The sequence below is a fragment of the Dromaius novaehollandiae genome, chromosome 1, assembly GCF_036370855.1.
Source record: "Dromaius novaehollandiae isolate bDroNov1 chromosome 1, bDroNov1.hap1, whole genome shotgun sequence".
Taxonomy (NCBI): domain Eukaryota; kingdom Metazoa; phylum Chordata; class Aves; order Casuariiformes; family Dromaiidae; genus Dromaius; species Dromaius novaehollandiae.
The window spans coordinates 51,176,340-51,198,818 of record NC_088098.1 but is presented as its reverse complement, the minus strand read 5'-3'; the positions used below and the strand labels follow the sequence as shown (position 1 = coordinate 51,198,818).

General features: G+C 39.7%; 1 protein-coding gene and 1 long non-coding RNA gene across 4 annotated transcripts in view; one reads left to right on the top strand and one right to left on the bottom strand.

Annotated features, from left to right (window-relative positions):
- The window catches only part of GUCY2C (guanylate cyclase 2C), a 47,969-nt gene extending 28,588 nt beyond the window's left edge, over nt 1–19,381 (top strand). For 2 of the 3 annotated variants that reach the window (XM_026102480.2, XM_026102488.2), the window contains 11 exons: nt 1,083–1,215; nt 3,030–3,167; nt 6,692–6,780; nt 8,393–8,484; nt 10,039–10,197; nt 13,306–13,498; nt 13,909–14,083; nt 15,017–15,115; nt 15,890–15,984; nt 16,612–16,688; nt 18,756–19,381. In XM_026102480.2, coding sequence (XP_025958265.2) covers nt 1,083–1,215; nt 3,030–3,167; nt 6,692–6,780; nt 8,393–8,484; nt 10,039–10,197; nt 13,306–13,498; nt 13,909–14,083; nt 15,017–15,115; nt 15,890–15,984; nt 16,612–16,688; nt 18,756–18,930 — 1,425 coding nt within the window. In that variant the 3' untranslated portion in view covers nt 18,931–19,381. Of the gene's footprint in view, nt 1–1,082; nt 1,216–3,029; nt 3,168–6,691; nt 6,781–8,392; nt 8,485–10,038; nt 10,198–13,305; nt 13,499–13,908; nt 14,084–15,016; nt 15,116–15,889; nt 15,985–16,611; nt 16,689–18,755 lie in introns of those variants that run through there. The other variant, XM_064511446.1, reaches the window with a different exon arrangement.
- On the bottom strand, nt 13,234–22,459 carry LOC112984548 (uncharacterized). The gene is made up of 2 exons (XR_003259524.2): nt 21,914–22,459; nt 13,234–14,223 (listed from the first exon to the last, which is right to left on the bottom strand). It is a non-coding gene; the product is annotated as an uncharacterized LOC112984548 (long non-coding RNA).
- Nucleotides 22,460–22,479: the final 20 nt, after the last annotated feature.

Below are 22,479 nucleotides of genomic sequence, written 5' to 3'. Positions count from 1 at the left end.
ATAGAAAAGAGAACTAAAGCAAGAAAAACAAGAGCAGGCTATAAGTAGGTGTAAGTTTAAATACTGCAGAAAAGAAAGATGAAACAAGATAAATAATAACAAGAGAGTGCAAATTAGCATACCCTACTCCCTTCCTCAATTTACACCCACTTAATAATGTTCTTTTCCTGCTACATTTCACTCCTGGCCCCTTGTCATATATTACACCACATGTGACTGTTGTAGACTAAATGAGCCAAATTCAGAGGTGATGAGTAAAAAGGGGCAAGCTACACACCTGTGTACACTAATGTGCATTTTGTGAGTCAGAGTCTGAATCTAAGGAAGGATAGCTGAAACTGAATCAGCCAGTCCTCATGGCGCTCACTTCTGAGTTTAGCTTGTGGGTAACTGATAGGTATTGACTAGTGTGGAGAAAGTCATAAACAGTGACCTTCATGACTGTCTAATTTGATCCCTGCATTATATAAGCCATAGTGCATCATCCAGCATTCTCTGCATTGACCCTTCTCTGGCCCTCTGCTTTGTAGAAAAAGATCTGTTCCTGAACAGAGTCTCTGGTGTGTGGTAATCTTCAAAGAAGACACATAAGTAACAATTCTCACACCTATTGTGACTGTTGTTTGGGCGTGTAGTTGGAAATACTTTTTAAGTGTGTGAAATGGAACAAATCCTGTACTAGATTTACCAGAACAGTATTTATTACAAATAAAAAAAAAACCTCTGTGGGAGGAAATAAACTTCCCTAATTCCCTGTGATTTAATCTTACCAAAAACCAAGCTGCTATGTCATGCTTTGCTAACTAAGTACAATGGTCTTTGGTTAAGACACAGTCCATCTAATGATCCATCCTCAATTCTTAACATTGACTTCTCCTTTGATCTTGGAAAGTTTCTTCCATTAAAAAAAACTTCTCTCCTTCTGTGAGAGGGAATTGATTTCTGAATATACTTTGCTGATAAAGGCCATTTAATTACCTGGGTAGATGTTATGCTAATACTTCATATTCTTGTTGACTGTGGTAACAGCTGAGTGTCTCATGCACAGTCTTGCTTTCTCCATCTTTCATTATCAACCACAGGGAATGTCTTATCTGCACTCAAGCAAAACTGAAGTCCATGGTCGACTTAAATCCACGAACTGTGTAGTGGACAATCGCATGGTGGTGAAGATCACTGATTTTGGCTGTCATTCAATTCTACCACCAAGGAAAGGTAAAAACAGTATTCAGCTGGATTCTCCTTCATGCTTTTCAACCCATGAGATTTTCTTATATTCATAATACAGTTGGACCTATTTATATCTTGTACAAAGGACAAGAAATACATTACCCCTTTGTTTCATATAGTATCTGTTTTATAAATTACATCTAAAACAATTTTTTAACTTAAATAACACAATCAGTGAGAAGTATTAGCAGGCAGAGAAAGAAATTAGGCAGTATAGGTGAGAAGGAAAAGAAAGATGAATTTTCAATTTATGTTTGAGAAGACATAGAGATTTCACAGGTGGTTGAACTTCAAGAGGCATTTGCAGCATCGAAGGGCCTCATGCAAACAGCTCTTTTAAGCAATAATGGTGACTTTGTATGAAGAAACAAAAAGAAGTACCACATGATACTGTCATTGATCTGATAGTGCAATTTGCATGTGTTACTATACATATTCTCACAGTGCTCTGTAATTTAATTTAAATATTAGCACTTGTCACTTTAAACATCTTTAAAAATCTGTAATGATATCCTTAATGTTTTCCATTCCTTAGATAGGAGTCCAGCAATGTCTGTTCAGTCAGATCAGAATCATTTTCATGGCTTTTCCTTATTTTTTCTATTTTATCTACTATTCTTGGGACATTTCTATAAAATTGAGCACTCTTTCCTACTCATCTTCTCCTTCCTACTTGATCTTGAGTGAAAAGACAAGCCTTTCTGCAATTATGTCATCTGAATCTGTATAGTCTGTTTGGGGTATAATAAATACAGTGTTGTGCCATAACTGTAGTATATGATCTGAGAAGAACCTAGGGTTGCATCTGGATTGAGAGAAAAATTTTATATTCAAACACAAATGTGCCCAAGAGTAGCAATGAGAAAATAAAGAAAAAGTGCACAGAATGTAAATGTTCATTCCTCATTTTACAAATTTCATATTTAAATTTGTATTATTTTTATATTTTTCTCTTTTTTGGTTGCACATAAAATAAATGCATTGAGAAAGAACCTCAAAATTTCTGGCTACTAGACTTCCTTCCTTGAAGAAAACTTACTGTTTCACAAGAGATCTACAGATTCATTGTGGCTGGATGTTGCAGCCTGATATTATAATACTGTCTTCAGTGTTACTTTCTGTTATGATACATCATCCACATGTCGTAACAAGCTGTCATACGATGGCAATATTCTGGTTTTGAGATACAATGGTGCTTGGTGTACTAGAAATAGAGATTAATAATTTCTGGAGAAAGAAAGAGGTTATGAGCAAGTAATACTAAGTCCAGCTCAAGAGCATTTTAGGATTACTTCAGTGGGCTCATGATATTAAGGCCAGTGGGAAATACTACAGTCTTCTCATCTGACATCTTGCATAAAACAGTCTTTGGACCTGGCACAAGAATTTACGTCTCAGTCATTTTTTAGAGCACTGGCATTCCTTGGTCTTATACAGATGCATAGGCTATTTCTAAAAAGCCCATGAAAGGTTCCTAAGAAAAGCAAGTTCATTGTGAATAAGCTTATTTGTTCTAGATGTGTGAGGGTCTGCACCTACAGTGGAAATAGTAGGGTCAGCAACCCCTAAAAGATTGAAAACTACCATGTCAGAGTGTTATCCAGCCTGTATTGATGTCAGCCTCTCAACAAAACTATTAAAGGAAGAAATAAATAGTACCAGTGGGCTTGGAGTTTGATATGAAAAGAGCAAAAAGGAACTGTTACTATGGCAAATAATGCTCTGAAAAGGGTTGCCCTCTTCAGTTACTTTTCACTCTTCCTTCTTCACCTCCTCCCCTTTTGTCACCTGGTTCTCAGACCTGTGGACGGCTCCTGAGCACCTGCGTCATGCTGATGTGTCTCAGAAGGGTGATGTGTACAGCTATGGGATCATTGCACAAGAAATCATCCTGCGCAGGGAGACCTTCTACACTGGACTCTGCCACGACACTAAAGGTATATCCACAAATTTCTCCTCCGCTGTAGCTGCCCAGGATGGTGTAGCTCTAACTAGACCATTCTCCACAGTTTTTTGTGAAAGGCACTGTCTCTGATAGGTGCTTGAACAACTGCTTCTTTCACTGTGTGATGAATGAAGAGCCTATTTGAAGGATATCATTGTGGGGACAATTGTCACTATTCTTTCTGTAAATAAAGTTTGTATTTTTCTTGCCCTTCCTCCTCCCTCTCCCCCTCTGCCACTGCATTATAGAAGTTAACATTACACAATGCTGCCTAGACCTACTGTAACATTTAAAGGCCACAAGAAAGGTTTTTCTGATTATGAGTTGTGCACAACATGTAATAATTCAGTCATATTTGGCATCAAAAATCAGCAATGTCAACACAGAACAACAAAGAAAACTCAGCAGCATAACACAAGAGAACAGCTGGCATTTAAAACGTGGCAATTCCGGCTTTATTCAAGCCTGTCAAAGTTAAGCTAAGTCATTTAACTTCTATCAGAAAATCCGTCTCCTCCTGTACTGCATCCATTAAATCCCTTTTCGTGACATTGTTTTTGAGTGGCTAACAGCCCTGTCAATTCTGGTTCCCAGAACCCATACATTGTTATATATTAAAACTGCCATAAATGTGTGTGGGTTTGGGATTCTCCTAGTGACAGTTACCAACAACAAGTTTAGATATTACCTTCACCTCTGAGTCATTCTGATAGATCTGCCTCGCATTTGTTAAAATATCTAAAACAGCAGCCAGCCTGCATAATAGCTCTTCTCCTGAGTAACATTTCAGGAAAACTTCGGGGGTAGGCTCAACATCTTGCATTATCACAAGTCTATGTTCACACTCAGGGTAACACAGTATTTCACATCACCAACTCTTTCATATAAATGTGGATCTAAGAGAGATTAGAGATGTCTCTTCCTCTTCAACCAAACTCTTCAAGACTTCAGGCTTAAGAGACAGGACTGTATGACAGATGGTTCCTGGAGCTGCATGTGCATAAGATAGGGTACAGAAAATAAAAGTTCTTCTATTTTTTTCCCTTGGGAGAAGCAGATGCAATCCTCATGAATGCAGGGGATTTACAAATATCCCCAAAATGGATGGAGAAGGGAAAGAACAATTCTCTTCTGTCCTCATTTTGGCTGTTAAAGCAAATCCATATGAAACTGCATTTTTTTAACTGTTTGCTGATCAATTACAGGCCCTGTGTGTTGTGTTAATTGTTACTAAGTTAGCCTCAGACACAGTGTTTCTGGGCTCTTCTGAGATATAGTGCTACCCTCACTGCTCTGTGTTTGACCTTGGCTGTCATAGTCACAATCTGCTTCCTTGTTTTAACTTTAACATGTCTTAACACTGCATTTTGTCATTTTAGAAAAACTGTCCCTTTCAAATTGTATTAGGTCAATCCCTCCAACTGAAAGGATTTTTAGCATCTCTAGGTGCTGTCTGTCTGTTGCTGGAGATGGCCACACATATCAGCATGTTTAGTAAAACAGCAATAAACCTATTGGGCCCCAAGCCTGTTTGGTAAGTCTGAACTCAGTGTAACTTAAAAAAAATCCAACAACCATCCTGCTTTCCGATCATCAGTTGGAATTTTAATTTTTTCATTGAATGAGGAGATCATATACTCCATGAAACCTTTTCCTTAAAAGCATTAGTAGATGTCTAGTAGACTAGTAGATGTTTTTTTGTGGCATCATCTAGCTTTGGTAGAGAGCAGCTCAAACATGGATTGACCATTATTTTGCAAATACCTCAGATAAAAAGAGGGAAAAGAATGTCAAAGTAGAGTCAATGGTAATGGGCAAAAAGATGTCCCTGTTGCATGTTAGATTCATTTGTTAAGTCTCTCGCAGAAAGTCTTTCAACGCATAGGCTACCAGAGGTTCATGTCTGTAAGTTAGAAGACATCATACTGATATCTCAGCACAACTGATATAACCATTTGGCCAGGACTTCATTGGCAGCAGTACGGACTGCATTCAAATTTTAGAAGAGTTATTTAAAAAAGCCTGTATCTAGCTTCTATAAACTTGAGAAAATTAAACTCAACTTTCAGGTAGTTTCAAGTACAATTTTTCAGGTACTCAGTGAGCTAATGTTCTCAATCGACGAATACGTATTGATTGATCTAACACACAATATTGTTATTAATGAGAGAAAAGTCTCACAAAGAATATAGGCATATAGGACTTGATTTCTAATGTATAGCAATAACTAGGTCATAGTCTTCTTCACTGACTTCTCTGTGAGACAGCTGTTAGGCCAGCTGGTTGCTCCACTTTCCTGCAGAAATACCTAATTCACAGCTTGAGACTGTGAAATCTTGTCATGTACCAACACTCAATTCAAACTGCCTCCTTGTGCCACTATTTTCTGCCACTGGCTAATTGCAGTGTTGCTAATAATTGCTGTTATTTCTGCTCTCAGGTGTATGTGCAGCACGGAAATCTGACACAGTCCTCTTGCATATAGGGGACTCAAACAGATTATGCCTCTTAGTTCACAGGAGACTCCTAAGCAGTTTCTCGTCTCCATAGCATTTGGAGACTGTTAAACAGTCTCTTGCTCTTCCTCTAGCCTGTAACTTCTGTACCACAATGCTGGTACAGAAGTATCGATATCTATTTAAAATGACCATGCACCCTGGGCATGCTTAGGCATCCCTAGCTGCTCCGGACTTGTACATACCATCATGATTACAAGCCTTCCTCCTCTCATCATACACTTTCATTAATAAAATTGTCTCCCAAACATAACCAGACATTAATAATAGATGTTTCAGGCTTGTTCACTGATCCCTTTCTGTTTCTCTGTCTTTCTCTTCCCCAGATGTCAAAAAGTGCTTCTCTTTATGAACTCCCTCCCTCTGGAACTCTTGGAGTCTGGGGAGGGGGAGAGACATATTTTTGCTTTAGCTGTCAGTCACTTTGCTTAAATTGAGTCCTGCAAACCAAGCCTGCATTCTGATGTGTTCTGAATCCAGATATCTCTTAGAGGATAGATTTCATGGTAATAGTACAAATGAGCTACCAAATGCAATGTTTTAAAATTACATATATTAATAGCCTATTTTTAAAGAAGCTGAGCATTTGCAGGATGATTTGAACTGATCAGATGAGAGTTGCAGGTCTCCACACATTTCATCAAGGTTCAGTATCGTAATGGGCTTCTCACATTGTTTTTCACCATAGCTATACTTCATACCGAAATGCACACTATTAATGCCTAACATTCACTTGGGAAGATGCCATAACTGTGTCTACTGTGACCAATAAATACTCATGTACATTTCTATTAATTTTGTTTTCAGAGGCCTTCAAGCCAGTCCGTTTTGATCTTGTGCTTTATGTTTAGAAAAGCTCCAAAGTTGAAATCCACATCAAAGATCGATGGAACCAACTTTGAGGCTTCTGTCTGAGCAGTAACTTTTAACATCCCCATGGCACACTAGGAATGATCTTATTTTTTTTGGTTAAAAGTTTGTACCTTTTCTCCTTTATTAGAGAAACTTTACAGAGTAGAGAGAGGCAAAGGAGAGAAGCCCTTCCGACCAGACCTGTCACTAGAAATGGTGGGAGAAAGAGAGATGGAAGTAAGTTAATTATTAACTAAAACATTTTCTGGGTGAAGGGCAGAACTCCTGGCCAAACTAGAGCTGGTGATATTGGGAGGATGAAGGCTGCACACATTTTAGGCCAGTTACCAGTAAAGTGAAATACAACACACAAAAATTATTTCTTCCCTCTTCAGTGTATCCTGTGAAATGGCTGTTTAGTTTTCTGCCAGTGATGGTTCAACAACTAATATATACATTAAAAGTAGATCCAGTGTGGCTTTGCACATTTCACTAGGGAGGCCCTGGGTTATCTTGAAAAAAGCAAACATATCAGACAATGTTCTCACCTGCCTCCATTGGAATTCCCTAAAAACTACATTCATTTTAGATGAACCAAAGGAGACTTTAAAATAAGAATATGTGCTTATTTAGTTTAATGCCATCTTAGGGCTGTGAACAGTTATATCATAAAGAGGGTTTTTCACCGACATATGAAATATTATCAGACTGTGAGGGTTGTTGTGTGGGAAAGCAACAGCTTGACCTGTATATCAAAGGATAGATCAGCCTTCTGATTCAATGTAGAATATACTCACAAGTACATTGTGTTGCAGTAATTAAAGAAGGACTATCTAAAGTGCTTTCAAGCAGTGCTTCTGTTTACTTGACCTTAGGTTGCAATGGTGTGTCTTTTGAAATTTGGTAATAATATAGTGTGCTAGACTGATACTATGTCTTTAAATAATGCATGAGGATCACAAGAGATGTTATCTCACAGGAACTGGTAGCAGTACAACACATTTCAGAGAGGATTCATATCACCTATCTTTAGACATTTATGAGCCGGATATCTCAGTCCAACCTAGTCTGTCCACAGGTCCCCTTTACATTTGATGGAGAGAACACTCATCCACAGGACTATTCTGACCTATCTTCTAGGCCTGTCTTAGATCAAGATGCCTTTCTCTCTATTGATTTGTAAGGGAACCCAAGGTGACTTTGCCAGAAGTAGGCATCTAGCTTTTAAATGACTGTATTCAGTTCAGGTAACTTTAGATATATGCAGTCCACATATCTGTATTTGAACCAATCACCTCACAGTCACTGGAAAGAAATGGAAATTACATGGTGCCATTCTTCTGACCTGTTTTGGATATCTTTAAGATGGAATGAATCACATTGCAAATGTGCCTATTCTCTCCACTGATTACATCTCCTAAAGCTTCTTGCTCAGGTGCAGATGTCTGTGCTGTAGACATCTACATATTGAATAGATGAGCCCCATTCTTTTTTACTGAATCACCAGTTTCTAAAAGATCCCAAATGCAGGATATTAAGGGATGTGATTACCACAGCATTGACCTCCATGTCAATAACCATATCTGGCACCCTGGATCAATTTACTTGCCTTTCATTTATGTATTGCGAATTCAAGTTAAGCTCACGTCACCATTCACCACAGAGTTAAGTTTAAGATGCTTGCAATGAATGTCCTAAACATAGATTCATAACAGTTAGTCACGCATTTTAATAAGTTGCTGGTCAAGAGTAACCGGAAATTCCATAATGAACTAGTGCTGTTTAGCACCATTATCCTTCTATGCCAATTGCTTGGGCAGACTTTCCTTATTTTTTTTTTTGTTTGAAGGTGTATACACTAGTGAAAAACTGCTGGGAGGAGGATCCGGAGAAAAGGCCTGACTTCAAGAAAATTGAGAATACTCTGGCTAAAATATGCAGGTGAGCAGCAGCAGCTGTTTGTCAAGATACTCCTAACTCCTCCTAGCTGTTAGAAGTTCATGTTTATAACCTGACATAAATATGATTCTGTCAGTGGAAAAACTGTCTTCACTTAGATTCTTCCTTATCCTTTGATAGAAAAGGAGGTGAGCATGTCCATATGTATATACGTATGTGTGTATATGTGCATCTATGCATGTATTAGCTGAGGACAAGATGATCACCATACCTTAAATTGGTACACTGTGAAGTAGCAAGCTGGATAATTAGAGATTCAAGCCATTTGAATAATTCATCGCCTGTCTCTAGTCAAGAGTTGGACAGTGAGTCATGTCATCTAAGTTTCAGGAAATGGAATGCATGCAAATGTTTAGAGGATGATTAGAAAGTTTGGATTGGGTTGTACCATAAATGAGTTCGGATGGTCCCAAATTAAGCTGGCTAAAAGTGCTGGGTTGTACCTCATCAGAAGAGTTAATTAGAGGGTTTTGTTGGTGCAAAGTTGTGGGATAATAAGGGCCAGAGTTGGAAAAAACCCTATGAGGTTATAAAGGCCTTTCCCCTGGCCACTGCTGCATTGCTCCTATGTTGTTTGGCCTGAATTAATTATTCAGCTATCCAAACAATGAGTTTTTAGTCACTTCTCTTGGGGAATTGCTCCCTAGTTTTTAAAGCTGTCTTCGTGAACCAATCCCAACAACACTCACATCATTTTACACTTTACATGGGCAGAAGGACAACTGCACTATCCGTAACTAGACATATCGTACTGCAGCAGAGTAGAAAGAAGTCTTGGTTCAGCTCCTAAGTCTCCATCCTACAGGAGGATGGAGGTTGCCACTTGTAGAAAGGTGTTCTCCTCATGAGGAGGTCTAAGGTGGTATGTTCCTGACATAAGGATTTTTTAGAGTAAGAGCAGTTTTAAAGTTCATTCATGTGCAATATAAATCTGACTCTTACGGTCAGCCTGGCCCCATCTGTTTTCAGACTGCTTTGGTGAGCCTGGGCTGCCAAGGCAAACAGGGATTATGAGTGGCTCATGCTGCTGTATGTCTGCTTCCAGCAGTTGTCTACTGCTTGCAGTCTGCAGGATCTTGTGAGGGAAACTAACTCAGGGCCTGCTAATTGTTCTGTTTAATTGTTCTGTCTTCCACACAGACAGCCCCAAATTTCCTCCATCCTTCTGGGTCTAATCCCCAGCTCAATGCTAAGTCCAATTTTCTGCCCACCTTCTTTAGCTTTCTCTGAGGAGTCGACCTTGCCAGTTACTTTTTCCAAATGAATGTTCATGGATTACCCAAGGTAACCTGGAGTTGACAGTATTAGCAGGGCTCAGTGATTTGAAGGTGCCTTAAGAATTAGCAGCTCTAAGTGACAATTGTGGGCCACAGGTTTTCAAATCATAAACACAAACCGTCTAAGAACAATTTGCATTCTAACTATATGGAAGTCAAACACTGCAAAAGTTTTCTGTTGCTCATTTTTGCCTCTTTCTCAACAATGTGTTTTTATTATCCTTCCCTATTGGCTCCTGTGTATTTCTGTTATTCCCAGTAACTACCATGGCCAGACCAATGAAGGCTACATGGATACCTTGATCCGGCGTCTACAGCTGTATTCCCGGAATCTGGAGCACCTGGTGGAGGAAAGGACAGAGCTATACAAAGCAGAGAGAGACAGAGCAGACAGGCTTAATTTCATGTTACTTCCAGGGTTAGTACTGTCCAGCAGGATTTTCACTTGAAATTTATTTACATGTATCATCTGACTCTTGAAGAATGGGACTGGAATTAATATTCATCTTGTATTTCTTCAAATGAGAGCATGAAAAGCTACTTCCTCTGTCTTAATTCTTCCAACCTTATGGGCAAAGGGCAAATTTAGGAGGTGCCACCACCAATTCCCTCAGTACCTCTTCTGCCTCCCTCTACTGACCATTTAAGGACAATGGGTAGCAGACAGAGAAAATATGGCCTTCTTTGCCCAGACAGAACCAGACTTTGTATAGGCTTTGCATGCTGGTGTGATTTCCCATATAGGCCACTGGTGCTTATCTAAGCAGTCCACGCCTTAGGCTGCAGTTCAGCTCAGCATTTAAACATATGGTTAGAATTAAAAAGATTTACTGAACTGGAGCCTTAATTATGAACAAGCTGGAGCTCAAATAAACCAGATGTGATCTACAATTACAGTAGAATGATTTAAGCCAAGGGAAGAAAAATGTCTCAATTAGGGAGACACTGTAAAGTATCTTCATTCATCCACAAATTGTATTTGCCTGTGGTAAGGACATGCTCATTTACCTGTAATTAAGGTTGCTAATGACAGATGTGTCTTAGTAACATTTGTATCAAAACAGATGAGCATTTTCACACTTGTGTGTACCACTCTAAGCCATAGAATTACGTGACCTACCTGAATGTTACTGACAGTGAAGAATTTTTTTTGACCAAGACTGGCCAAATCAGTCCTCATTTTATCAGCATCTGTTGATGCTGTATTGATCTGTTCAGCAACTTGGCAGTAATTTGAGTTATGAAGACTCTTAATTTTACATAATCATCATAACCATTATAAGTTCTAATAGACAGACAGATAGACTGATTTTAAAACTAGCTTCCTGAGATGGGATCCTTGCAAATACCTGGCCCAAACACCTCGCAGACTGAGATATTACTATATCTATTACCTACTTGCACATGGGTTTTTCAGTTACTCAGGTGACACAAGCAGGAAAACTCTGAATACTTCATCTACCCTGGTGTTTTTTAGAAACTACATAAATGAGAATCAGATAGCCCCCTTCAGAAATGGCACAGACAGCAGTTCCAACAGCAGGCATTAGCATTAGGAAGTGAAGAGCACTAGAGTGACATGCTTGGCTGAGACCAGAGAGGGCAAGTCGGGGAGGCAGGACACTTTATCCAAGTGGAATCTGACCAAAATAGCAGCCCGAGCAGCTGTATTCTTCTTAGGAGCAAACATACACTTGTATAAAGTGGCATTGTGTTTAACACCCAAACCTGCCAAACCCTCACCAAACAGTCCAGAAAGAAGCTGAGGAAAATGTGTGTCCTCACCATTAGTATGTACAGTTTCAGGCAGTGCAAGTCTGTGGTGGAGGCTGGCTGCCTGACCCTAATGTTGGCCCCTACTGTTGTCAGTTACGTGTAGGACACAGTAGGGATCCTGATGCTTTAAGGCTTATTCTCCTAGACTGTTTACAATCAAGTAAGACTCTGCAAATTTAGAAGGAGGTAGTCTGAAAGGCTGGCGTGATAGTCAAGTAGACCATCATGTAGCAATGGCAACCATACTTGAATCTTTTCTGATACCGATGCAAAACCAAAATATTACAATACCATCCCATCCCAAGAACTATGAAGTACTTTGGGCAAAAGGGCAGAGAGATTTCTAGGGGTATGTGTAGGGTCTCCTTTCTCACCAATTTCTTTCTAACTTCCAATGTGATCTTGCTAGGGAGGAAAGAAGAACCTGTTCCTGAAGTCTCCACCCTACTTGGTGAGACCAGGAGACTCCGGTGGAGTTTCATGCCAAGATGGTATTGGGACTCCTTATCTTCCTCAATCTCCCCTTATGTACAGGATCCCCTTTTTCAGCACAAAACCTCTCTTTCCCTGCCTTCCTGGCAGAACCCAGAGATCTACACTGATCCTGTATGCACACAGCTTTGTTCTGCTCCACCACTTTGCTAGGTAGAAGGAGTGTCTCCAGCTGGAGAGCAGGAGGAATGCAGCCCAACTTCAGGCTGTGGTTTTGCAGTGCAACAGAGGGGCTGAGGAGGGCTGGGCCATATTGGGCCAGACTGGACTAGATGGATGCTTTAGAGTAATGCACAGGATGAGTATTATTGAAATTGTAATACTAGCGATGCTAGTAATTTTGATATTGCGTACATTTAGAATAGCAAAACTATCGTGGTACTTCATTACTAGTTTCAAGGGCATTTAAGTAGTAAGCATGTTGACTTTATTTCTTTATGAGTCATAAAGAAAAAGAAAAAGAAAAAGAAATTTTAAGTGTTTGTTCAGTCCAGTGCAATTTGGAGGAAAATCTGAAATGTTCTAGGTGGACAGGCTATGGGACAAGAAATCCATTTCCTTCCACCCTTTGTTCCCAGGACCCTATTACTATCTCACTGAGATGAAATGCAGCATTGTGCAACACCTACATTTTCTGGGTCTCGTTCAGTTATTCCCTTCTAATTTCCCCATGAAAAACAGATTTTTTCCTGGATTTAGACATGCAAGAAAATGAAATTCCATCTGAATGGATACTGAGTGTCATGATACTGAATTTTTGTTCCATAAAATTATCAGGCTATGATATCTCATCTGAAATCAGGATTAGGTGATATAATTATCAGGATGCAATTATTTCTGCACTAGCGAAACAGAAAAAAGTGTCTGTTCTCACTTATTGGGAACAAAAGTGGGAGTAGAATCTAGGGCTACAAGTCAGAAGTTCCAGAATTTCAATTTTAGCTTTGGCACAGTTTCCCCATTTCTGACCTTAACTAAGAAGCTCAGTTGTCCTGTGCCTCAGTTTCCTCATGGCTTTTACTTAACACACTTGGATTTTGCAAGGCTGTTGTGCATTAATTAATATTAGTAAGTGCTTTGAGGTCCCCAGCTGAAAGGCATTATGGACATCTAAAATGCTGTTACAGTGATAGTTTTCAGCAAACTATTTGATATTTCCCACCCAGGAAACAATGACGTGATTCAGTTGTGTGAGAAAATTCCTTTAATGTAAAACACAGACTATTCATCCATCTTTCTGCCTTCTCTATACCTATAGGCCAGTAGTAAAATCTTTGAAGGAAACTGGCCTGGTAGAGCCAGAGCTATTTGAAGAAGTCACTATCTACTTCAGTGACATTGTTGGTTTCACCACACTCTGCAAGTACAGCACCCCAATGGAGGTGGTAGATATGCTCAATGATATCTACAAGAACTTCGACCACATTCTTGACCATCATGACGTTTACAAGGTGATTAGCTTCTCACTTTTGCTTAATTAACAATCAGGGGACACAGAAATCAAAACTGGATAATGTGGTGGGTTTGGGAAGGATACCTCAGCACTAGCAAAGACAAGCAAAGACAAAAGAGATACAAACAGGTCAAGATTACCTCATAGCAATGCTTGTGTGCCTGCTTATAGCTAATTTTCTATACTAGATGGTCAAAGATTCATTACTTGGAATGCTGTGTACAGTTATGCATACTCATATACTGAAAAAGGTGTCAACTATCTTAAATGAAGCAATCTTGCTGGTTAGGGAAGACATACTTAGCCAGGGACAAGAGGATCTGATAACTTTTTAACTAAATTTGTTAATTTGTAAATTTGTTTTGCTGTGTATGGAGTTGGCAACTTTTAGTTGTGTTTCCACCACAGGTTGAGACAATTGGTGATGCCTACATGGTGGCGAGTGGTTTACCGAAGAGGAATGGCAATCGCCATGCAGTAGACATCTCTATGATGGCTCTGGACATCCTCAGCTTCATGGGATCCTTTGAACTGCGACATCTGCCAGGCCTGCCTGTTTGGATTCGCATTGGAATTCACTCTGGTATGCAGTGGTGCTAGATGAGCAATGACAATGTAGTTGCATTGTTCTTGAACTTAACAGAATAGACATCTACGGAAAATCTGGTAGCACATCACCCACAGCTGCTCTCCTTATGAAGAATCAGGTTGGAAACAATGTTCCTGGGTGAAGAGCAACAGAAAAATAAATAAGCCACTGGCTTCCTCCCTTATAGTGGCATAGCCAGTATCCATTCATTCATAGCTTAAGCTAGTAACTATGAAGAGCAACTGCCATGGCTCCCGGATTAAGCCAGTTGTAGCCACAAATCACTCCTCCCTTACCAAAGTGGAGATCAGCTACATCAGATATGCTTATCTGGCCATATAAAGGAGGCCTGTGTTCTATGCTTTTTGAGGCAAAAGTTCTGATCAAGCCTACGTGGAAATTCATGTTTTAACTAATCCAATATTTAAAGAATTTTTCTCAAAGGGGAACTACAAATAATTCAACAAGCATTTGGCGAAATTGTATCTTTTCATCTTTGCTTGTTTCAAAAATCACCTGAAAACCCACTATCAGATGAGAAACAAACAAGTGAAAGCAACTGAGGAACTGGGAGACCCCTCGAGACATCGCTATGAATTCCCTCCATAATGAAGCTTGTTCTTTTTTCCTCCTGCTTCCAAAACTGAGTCAGTAACTATTTTTCTCTGCACAGAAGTTGTGTTCAAGTAGTGTGCAGCTGTGTCCTCTTTATGCTCCTATTGGATAATGTAAGATGTACAGAGCTAGGCCTGGTTTGGAGTGGAATGGGAGACTGCCAGATATTTTAGGTAGTGAGGTAGAGAATAGTGCCATTAGTGAGGAACCCAGAACCCCAGCAGGTACTGTTGTTGTTCTGCAGCAGCAAGTAACACCTTCCAAATAAAGTCTCTTGATCCACCTTTTTCATTCCCTGTATCCCATTTCTAGGTCCATGTGCAGCTGGTGTGGTTGGAATAAAAATGCCTCGTTACTGTTTATTTGGAGATACAGTGAACACAGCTTCACGGATGGAATCCACAGGCTTGCGTAAGAATTTAATTCTATCTGTCAGTGTAGCAGGATGGAAGACTATCTGTTTCTGTGATTGAAGTCTTTATTTTCAGCTGAGAACAATTTATTATCAGATCACAGAAGTTTTAAAGATAAAGAAGCCCTGCTCATTTTGACTTCCTGTTGTTCCACTTCCCTGTTAGCCAATGAAGAATTGTTCCTTGTTTCTGCTTCAGCACTGGTAACAAGGAGTAAGTAGGCTGGTTGGCTGGCTGAGTTCCTCTGGAAGATGTGATACCTACATGTCTCGGATTTAGTTACATTGTATGAATTGTATATTTTATTTCAACCTAAAATTGTATTACAGCTTCACTGTGTGAAGATGCTGACTATATATTTTAAACTGAAGTAATTACCTCTTCAACTTCAGCATTAGGGAACTGTGCCAAGAGCCAGTTTGTCTTCCTTCTGCCTAGTGTCTTTGCATTACTGTTCTCTATATAAGTACCTCTCTATTCTTTTCCCTTTTGGCATCTAAACACTAAAAGTATCCGTGTTGCCTGTATTTCAGATCAATAGCTGTATCAGCTATTCCTATTTAGTGTGCTGCCCTTTCTGTAGATACAATCCTATGTAATGGAGTAGGATTTTTGATATAGTGGTATAACTCATTCTCATTTAATTTGACTCTCAGAATTTATGCTGACAGCAATTGGAAGAGCTTCTGCAATGGCACAAGTTTTCACATATACTTAATATGGTTGTGTGTTACATTTCCAGCTTGAGGTTTCATTGTTTGTCTATTTTTAGCTTTAAGGATTCATGTAAATGGTTCCACTATTGCCATCCTGAAAAGAACAGGCTGCCAGTTCCAATATGAAATGAGAGGAGAAACATACTTGAAGGTAACCTGTACCATGCACAAGCATGTACACAGAGAAGAGAGATCACTTTAGAAGGAGTATATAGATGGTAGAACCCCACAACTTAATTAACAGCTGGGGAACAACAGTCACAGATTAATTGTATCACAGTCTCAGTGATGAAGATAATTCCGTGAAGACAACATGTCCAAGACATAAATTAAGGCAACATAAAGATGTAGAGAATAAATGATGAACATACCATTGGTAACAGGAAATTGGGTAGTAATGGTGAATGGGTCTGATGGATGGGAAGCTGAATCTATTGCTAATTTGCTCTTGGTCTCCTATCTATCTATATATTTATTTTGGTCTATTAAACTTGGCAGATGTCTGTACTTGGTTGCTGAAGAGAGGTAGCACAGCTCACCTCTTCCATGGTGTGTTTTCCAGGTCATGGAACAAGGGAGTGAGTGTGCAGTTGCATCTCCCCTATTATTCTTGTTCCTACATCTTATTTTTAACCCTTTGCTGTGAGCATCAGCTACTGAAAACAAGAAAAGTCAAACATAGCAATGTGCAATACAGTATCATTTAAGTAAATTAACTATGGAAAACTGCACTCTAATCTCTAAATTGTGCTTTCTCTTCTTTGTCATACTTATTTAGGGCAGAGGAACTGAGGTTACTTACTGGTTGACGGGCACTAAAGACAAGGAATATAATCTCCCAACACCTCCTTCTGTGTAAGATGGTCTTTATATGTGAAAAGAGAAGAGAAATTCCCAAATCTTTGTACTTCAGCCTTCACTGTTCTTCCCCAGGCTCCTTTTTTTTTTTGGCAACATTTGACTTGCCTCCATTAGTTAAAGAGTTTAACAGTGCATGTGCATATAAACACGTGTAAATATTCATGACAGCATTGGCTATAGGACTGTGCATGTGCTAAAGGTAATTTGTATGTATAAGCACTTAATAGGTTCATTTCCTTGGAAGTGAAATAAGAGTTAGAGGACAAGCTGTTGATCTAGTATATGCAGAGCATGAGCAAAAAAAAGAAAATTGTTAATATTCCCTAAAACTTTAGTCCTAACTCCAGCTGTGTGTGACACTACAGCAAAAGGATAATTGCAACAGAATGTGCAGCAGAATGTACAGTGCTATGCCTTTTTGTGGATTTTTAGCAGCAGTGAAGTTGCATTAGCATCTAAATCTGGCCTGCACAACATGTTGTCTGTGCCTTGCAGAAAACGTGCAAAGCAATTTCTTTGCTTCACTGGGGATGGAGAAGGCTGAAATTCAAAGTCTGCCTTTTAGAATTGTTTGGCGTGTGTGCAGACCAACTAAATGTGTGTGGTTGCGTGTCTTGTGGGGGAATCTGCAGGAGGAATGGGACATGCAGGATTTTGAACAATATTCTGCTAGAAGAATTGCAGAAAAATGCAAAGTATTGCAGTATTGCACAAGTGTAGTCTTTAAAAAGTGAACAAAGGCTTACTTTCTAACACATAAGAGAGTAGTTACCAGGAAAAAGAATTAGGTTGATGTCCTGGACCTGAGCTATTATTTTGCCTCTGTACTGAATAAACTATAGTAATAGTGGGAGTGTTGTCTTTGAGAAACAATGCAAAACTGAAGTCTCAATGACTGGTTGTGCTTATTTCATGTGCATTTTGCATATGAGTACAGCATTAATTCCTGTGACCTCACTAGAATGTGGAATTTCCTGATTCTCTAAACCCTTGTGTACATGGCTCTTTAATGAGCACTTGCTGGTACCTACTTAGAAATGACATTGTTTCAGGACAACTTTAAGCAATTACATTACAGATCGTAGTTTGTCAAATACATTAGGATCAACTATAGTGAAAGGCATAAGTAAATGTAAAGGTTTACTTTTACTGCAGAAGTTCTGAAAATTACAGTGTGCCCATTGCACAAGTAAAATTTTCTGCCAATTTTTTCATATCTAGCTAAGAGAAAAGAGATGGCTATGAGAAACTTGAAGGATAGGGTTTTTTTCAGGACATTTGCAAAACAGAAACAATTGAACTTTTTATCTACTACACAATCTCATACCTCTGATTTTTTAAAATGGAAAGTACAAGTCTTCTCTGGGCTGAACGGGAAACACTGTTGTGCTCATTTCTGTGATACATTTCTTTTCTAACCTCAGGACTCCTTTTTAAATTAAAATGATTGGTTGAGATTATCAAAATTATTGTATTGGCAATTCATCTGGAATTCAGGTTTTGAAAGTACCTTGTGAGTACCTCATGTGATCAGCGATGTTGTGGTTTTCATTTCCTCACATAGGCTGTGACTGATAAAATTGCTCCTTTAAACTGTTGTATGTGTGGTATTCCAGCAAAAAACAGACACGCTGCAGAAATTTATGGAAAGGTGGCAGCTCTGTTATTGAAGGCCACCTGAACTGGACTAGTGGAAGTGCCAGTCCTGGTAATGGAGTTGACAGCTAGAAACTCCTTCAGTTGGGAGTGAATCTAATTCAGGTCTTCCTTTTCATAACAAATGCAGCTGAATTTTTTTAAGGTCGATAATGACACTCCTGCAAATCTCCTGCACAGAGCCAATACTAAAATCACAAAACCTGCAAAAATCACAAGTAAATCGTGAATTGTATTTCCAAATTCAGAACTTGAATTTGGTTCTTCCCACGCTTTGTTTCAGTAGTGTGTGAATGTTATGAAGATAAATATAGGGTAGAAATATTTAAAAAACAGTGGGAATTGGGAGATCACGATAAGCGTTGTGAGAATCACTGAAATTCTTTTCTATCCTGTTGCTTTCAGGGAGAATCAGCAGCGGTTACAAGATGACTTAGCAGAGATGATAACTAAGACTCTTCAGAAACGGGAAGCTGAAGGGTACAAGCAGCGGGAGTTATTACGGGTACCCAGCTACCGAACAGGTACCCTGGAATACTTGCAACTGGCCAGCACAGAGAATTCTGCCACATATCTTTAAAACTGGACGTCTAGTATGACTCAAAAAGCTGCAAACCTATGCACACTCTCTCGAGTATTTTAGGTAAAGGCTGGAGTTTTATATTCTCAGGTAGAGGGGAAAGAAATTACCCTTTCAGGCATCCTTTCTAACATCTGACCTGTTAGCAGTAAACCAAACCTCTATTCACCGTAATGTCCAAATTGTCTGATGACTTCAGAAGGACACATGCAGCCTGATTTGAGGGAAATGAAAATACCTACCAGCTGAGACTGGAAGATAGCTTTTTTGTTTTGTTTTATTTTAAACTGATAGGCTGTTCAATAATCTGCTTCTGAAAATATTCATAGTAAAGCCTTAATTTTCATGATTTTTAAATGTTGTACTTCATTTGTAAGTTTTATTTGGAAAAAAGATTTGTTATAATATATTTGAAAATAACATTAAACGTATCATTGATAAGTCCAGGATATTTTGGCATTTTGCTTCTTCTGTAGTTTTCCCCTGTGTCTCCACTGCTTTGTTTAATCAAATTGACTTTGCTCAAGAGATAGCACTTCCATTATTTATCTTTGGAGATTACTCTAAAACTTGTGTGGTGTCTAAAGCTTATCTGAATCTCTTAGGCCTGCAGAATGAAACTGGAAATCTTCAAAAACAGACCCTTTCATATCCTTTCTCCACTTCTGCTTCTGTCCCCCAGACCAGAAGTGCAACAGAAATGAAGAAAACAAACTTATCTGAGAGATAACCTTTCTGAGGTTTCTTAAACCTCAGAAACTTTCAGTTCAGCTTTTGAATGAAGTTTCACAACCAGGCAGAACTCAGATTTTACCAAGTTGACTCACTCGTTAACTGACATCACAACATTTATATGAATAATCACCTTTAAAAAGCAACCAAAGCACAGAGGAGCATCTGTAAAAGAAAGCCACCTTTCACCTGAAAAAATAAGAACTAGCGAGGGAAATTTTTGCAAATGCTTTTTGTGCATTGGTGGTCTTCAAATCTTGTCAGTGGACCACAACGTTTAGGTCTCTTGCAATTTTTGTTAACCTAAACTAGAATTTTAAAAAAGGTACAATATAGACAGACCTGAAGTGTACAGATTCCTGGAAAAACTGAATCAGGACGTGCTGCAGGACGTATAATACTGCCTAAATAATGTAAATTCCTACACCCAGGAATGGGATATAGACAGAAATAGCAGATAGCATGTAGCCAACAGACAGCTTCCAGATTATATGCAACCAATTTTAAACTTGGTCTCACACGAATATATAAAATTATTTTTTCTGTTTGTGCTAGACCACCCTAATGGAAGTGTTCATTAGAATGAGGATAGAAAAAATGACTGGTATTCTAAAATTGATTCAGATTAAAAGGAATATAAGTACAGTGAAAAAGTATAAAGTCACCATGTCTGCTGTTTTCTGCCTCAAGGGACTTATCAACAATCTTCATGTCTATATCTGCATTCTCTGGTGCAAGTGCTGCACTGCAGTGCTACCTGGCACCACCACACTGCTGTGACAAGTGTTTCACTCCTCAAGACTGAAGAAGCCTATTACATTAAGCAGAGTTGCTCTGCTATTTGAAGTGACTTAAGTCCCTTTTTAAAGAGGAGTTTTATGGGCTCCATTCATGACACCTCTGAGATATGATTTATTTTAGAACAAATATCTGCTGACACTGACTGAGATAACTAATTTAGACCATGTTTGGTTTTCAGTGGTCCTTCTACTTCCTGCACTCTTCAGATCATGATTTTTGTGTAATTCCTTGGAGATAAATATTTACCTTACAAATGAGTTGATTGATCTGACATGTCTGCTTTCAACATGATTCTGTCCCTTTGCATTTCTGTTACCCATGCATTACAACAAATTCATTTTTGAGTACCTTTTTTTATAATTTGTACCTGCTTTCTGGTCTGAATCTGTCCAGTTTCAATGTCTTACCACTGCATCTTGTTATTATTCATTAGATCAAAGAGCCCTCTACCATTAGAAGTCTGTCACTGAAGTTCCAATCACAGATCTCTCCATTTCTTTTTTTTAACAGTGAGACATTGTATTAAAAACCTAATGTGAAATGTAATTTTGCCCTCCAAATGGAGAGGATTTTGGCTGCACCTTCACCTGTTCATTTGAACTTACCTCACACAAAAAAATTTCTGTGAATCCCTGGGTTGGGAACAGTTGGAAGTAAATCTTTCCAAACACACAGGAGCTTTGTAGTCATGGTCACGTGCAAACTCCCTCTCCTTTTCTCCATCTTAGTTTTCTCATGCATCTGCACAGCCTTCCTGGTTTAGCACTGTTTATTTGCATTTTCTATCCAAGGTTGCATGTGCCTCTAATTCCTGACCATACCCATCATTTGTACACAGAGAATCTTTTTTTTTTTTTTTTTTTAAATACTCTTGTTCTGTGGTAATCCTACAGGAGGAATTCTAAAAAAAGTATCATTTGACATTTTAATTCACCAGTACGGGCCAATTGAGAGCAGCATCTGACAGAAGTGAATTTTTCATTTGGAAAAGCATTTTTCATAAATGAAGTATCAGGAAAATACTCCTCAGGCAAGCACAACACTGACATTAAGACTTACTCTTTACTGGAGAGGCAAAAAAGAAAAAAAAAAAGTAACAGCACTGGTCTTATCTCTTAGTAAAAGTAGCCCCTGCACAAAACAACAATTGGAATGGAACGATTCTTGCAGCTGGCAATAGTGTCATAGTGCTGTTACCCCAGGCACGAGGCCAAGACTTGCTATTTAGCCCGAACTGGTGGGTGCGTGAGCTTGTTCTTCAAAGCTACTGCAGGAACCAGTATCAAATTTGAACAGTATTAAACAATCAGCAAAATACAAAGTCCTAATAATGGCTGCTTTAGGACACCAGTGGAATATCCAGCACTTGGGAAGAAAAAAAAAAAGGCTGCATCTTGAAATAATCTGAATCACAGGGGCAAGGAAAGAGCAAATGGGAAATAATCCATACCTGTAAACGTTAGAAAACGGACTGCCCTTAGTTTTTTTCCTGAGACACGTGCAGCGGTCATTTTTTTCAACAGGGCCAGAAGCCGCTCTTCGCCTATTGCGAGGCGCAGTTTGACAAGACGCCATCCAACTCTTGCAGTTCCTGACTTGCTTTATCGGGGTCTTTTCTGACAGACCCTTCCCCCGTTTATCAGCACAGCAACTCCGGCAGTCTGGGCACCCCCGAGACGGAACCGGGCTTGAGCCCCGACCTCTCACCAGCCCTTGGGAGGCGAAAACAAGCGCGGCTCCCAGGGCTGGCCACCCACCTCGGTCTCCCACCTTCCCCTCTCCTCGGCGACCGAGCCGCCGGCCCAGGCGGGCAACAGGCGGGCAACGCGGGCGCACGCGCCGCGGGGCGACGCCGCCGAGGCGAGGCGCGGCGGGGCGGGGTCGGCCCCAACGGCCGCCGCGCCCCTCGGTGTGCGCGGGCGGCGGTGGTAGGGGGTGGTCGTTGTCTGCCCCCTCCCGAGACCCGCCGGGGAGGGGATGGGGCGGCCGGCGCGGCGGAGGCCCTCGCCCCGGCGG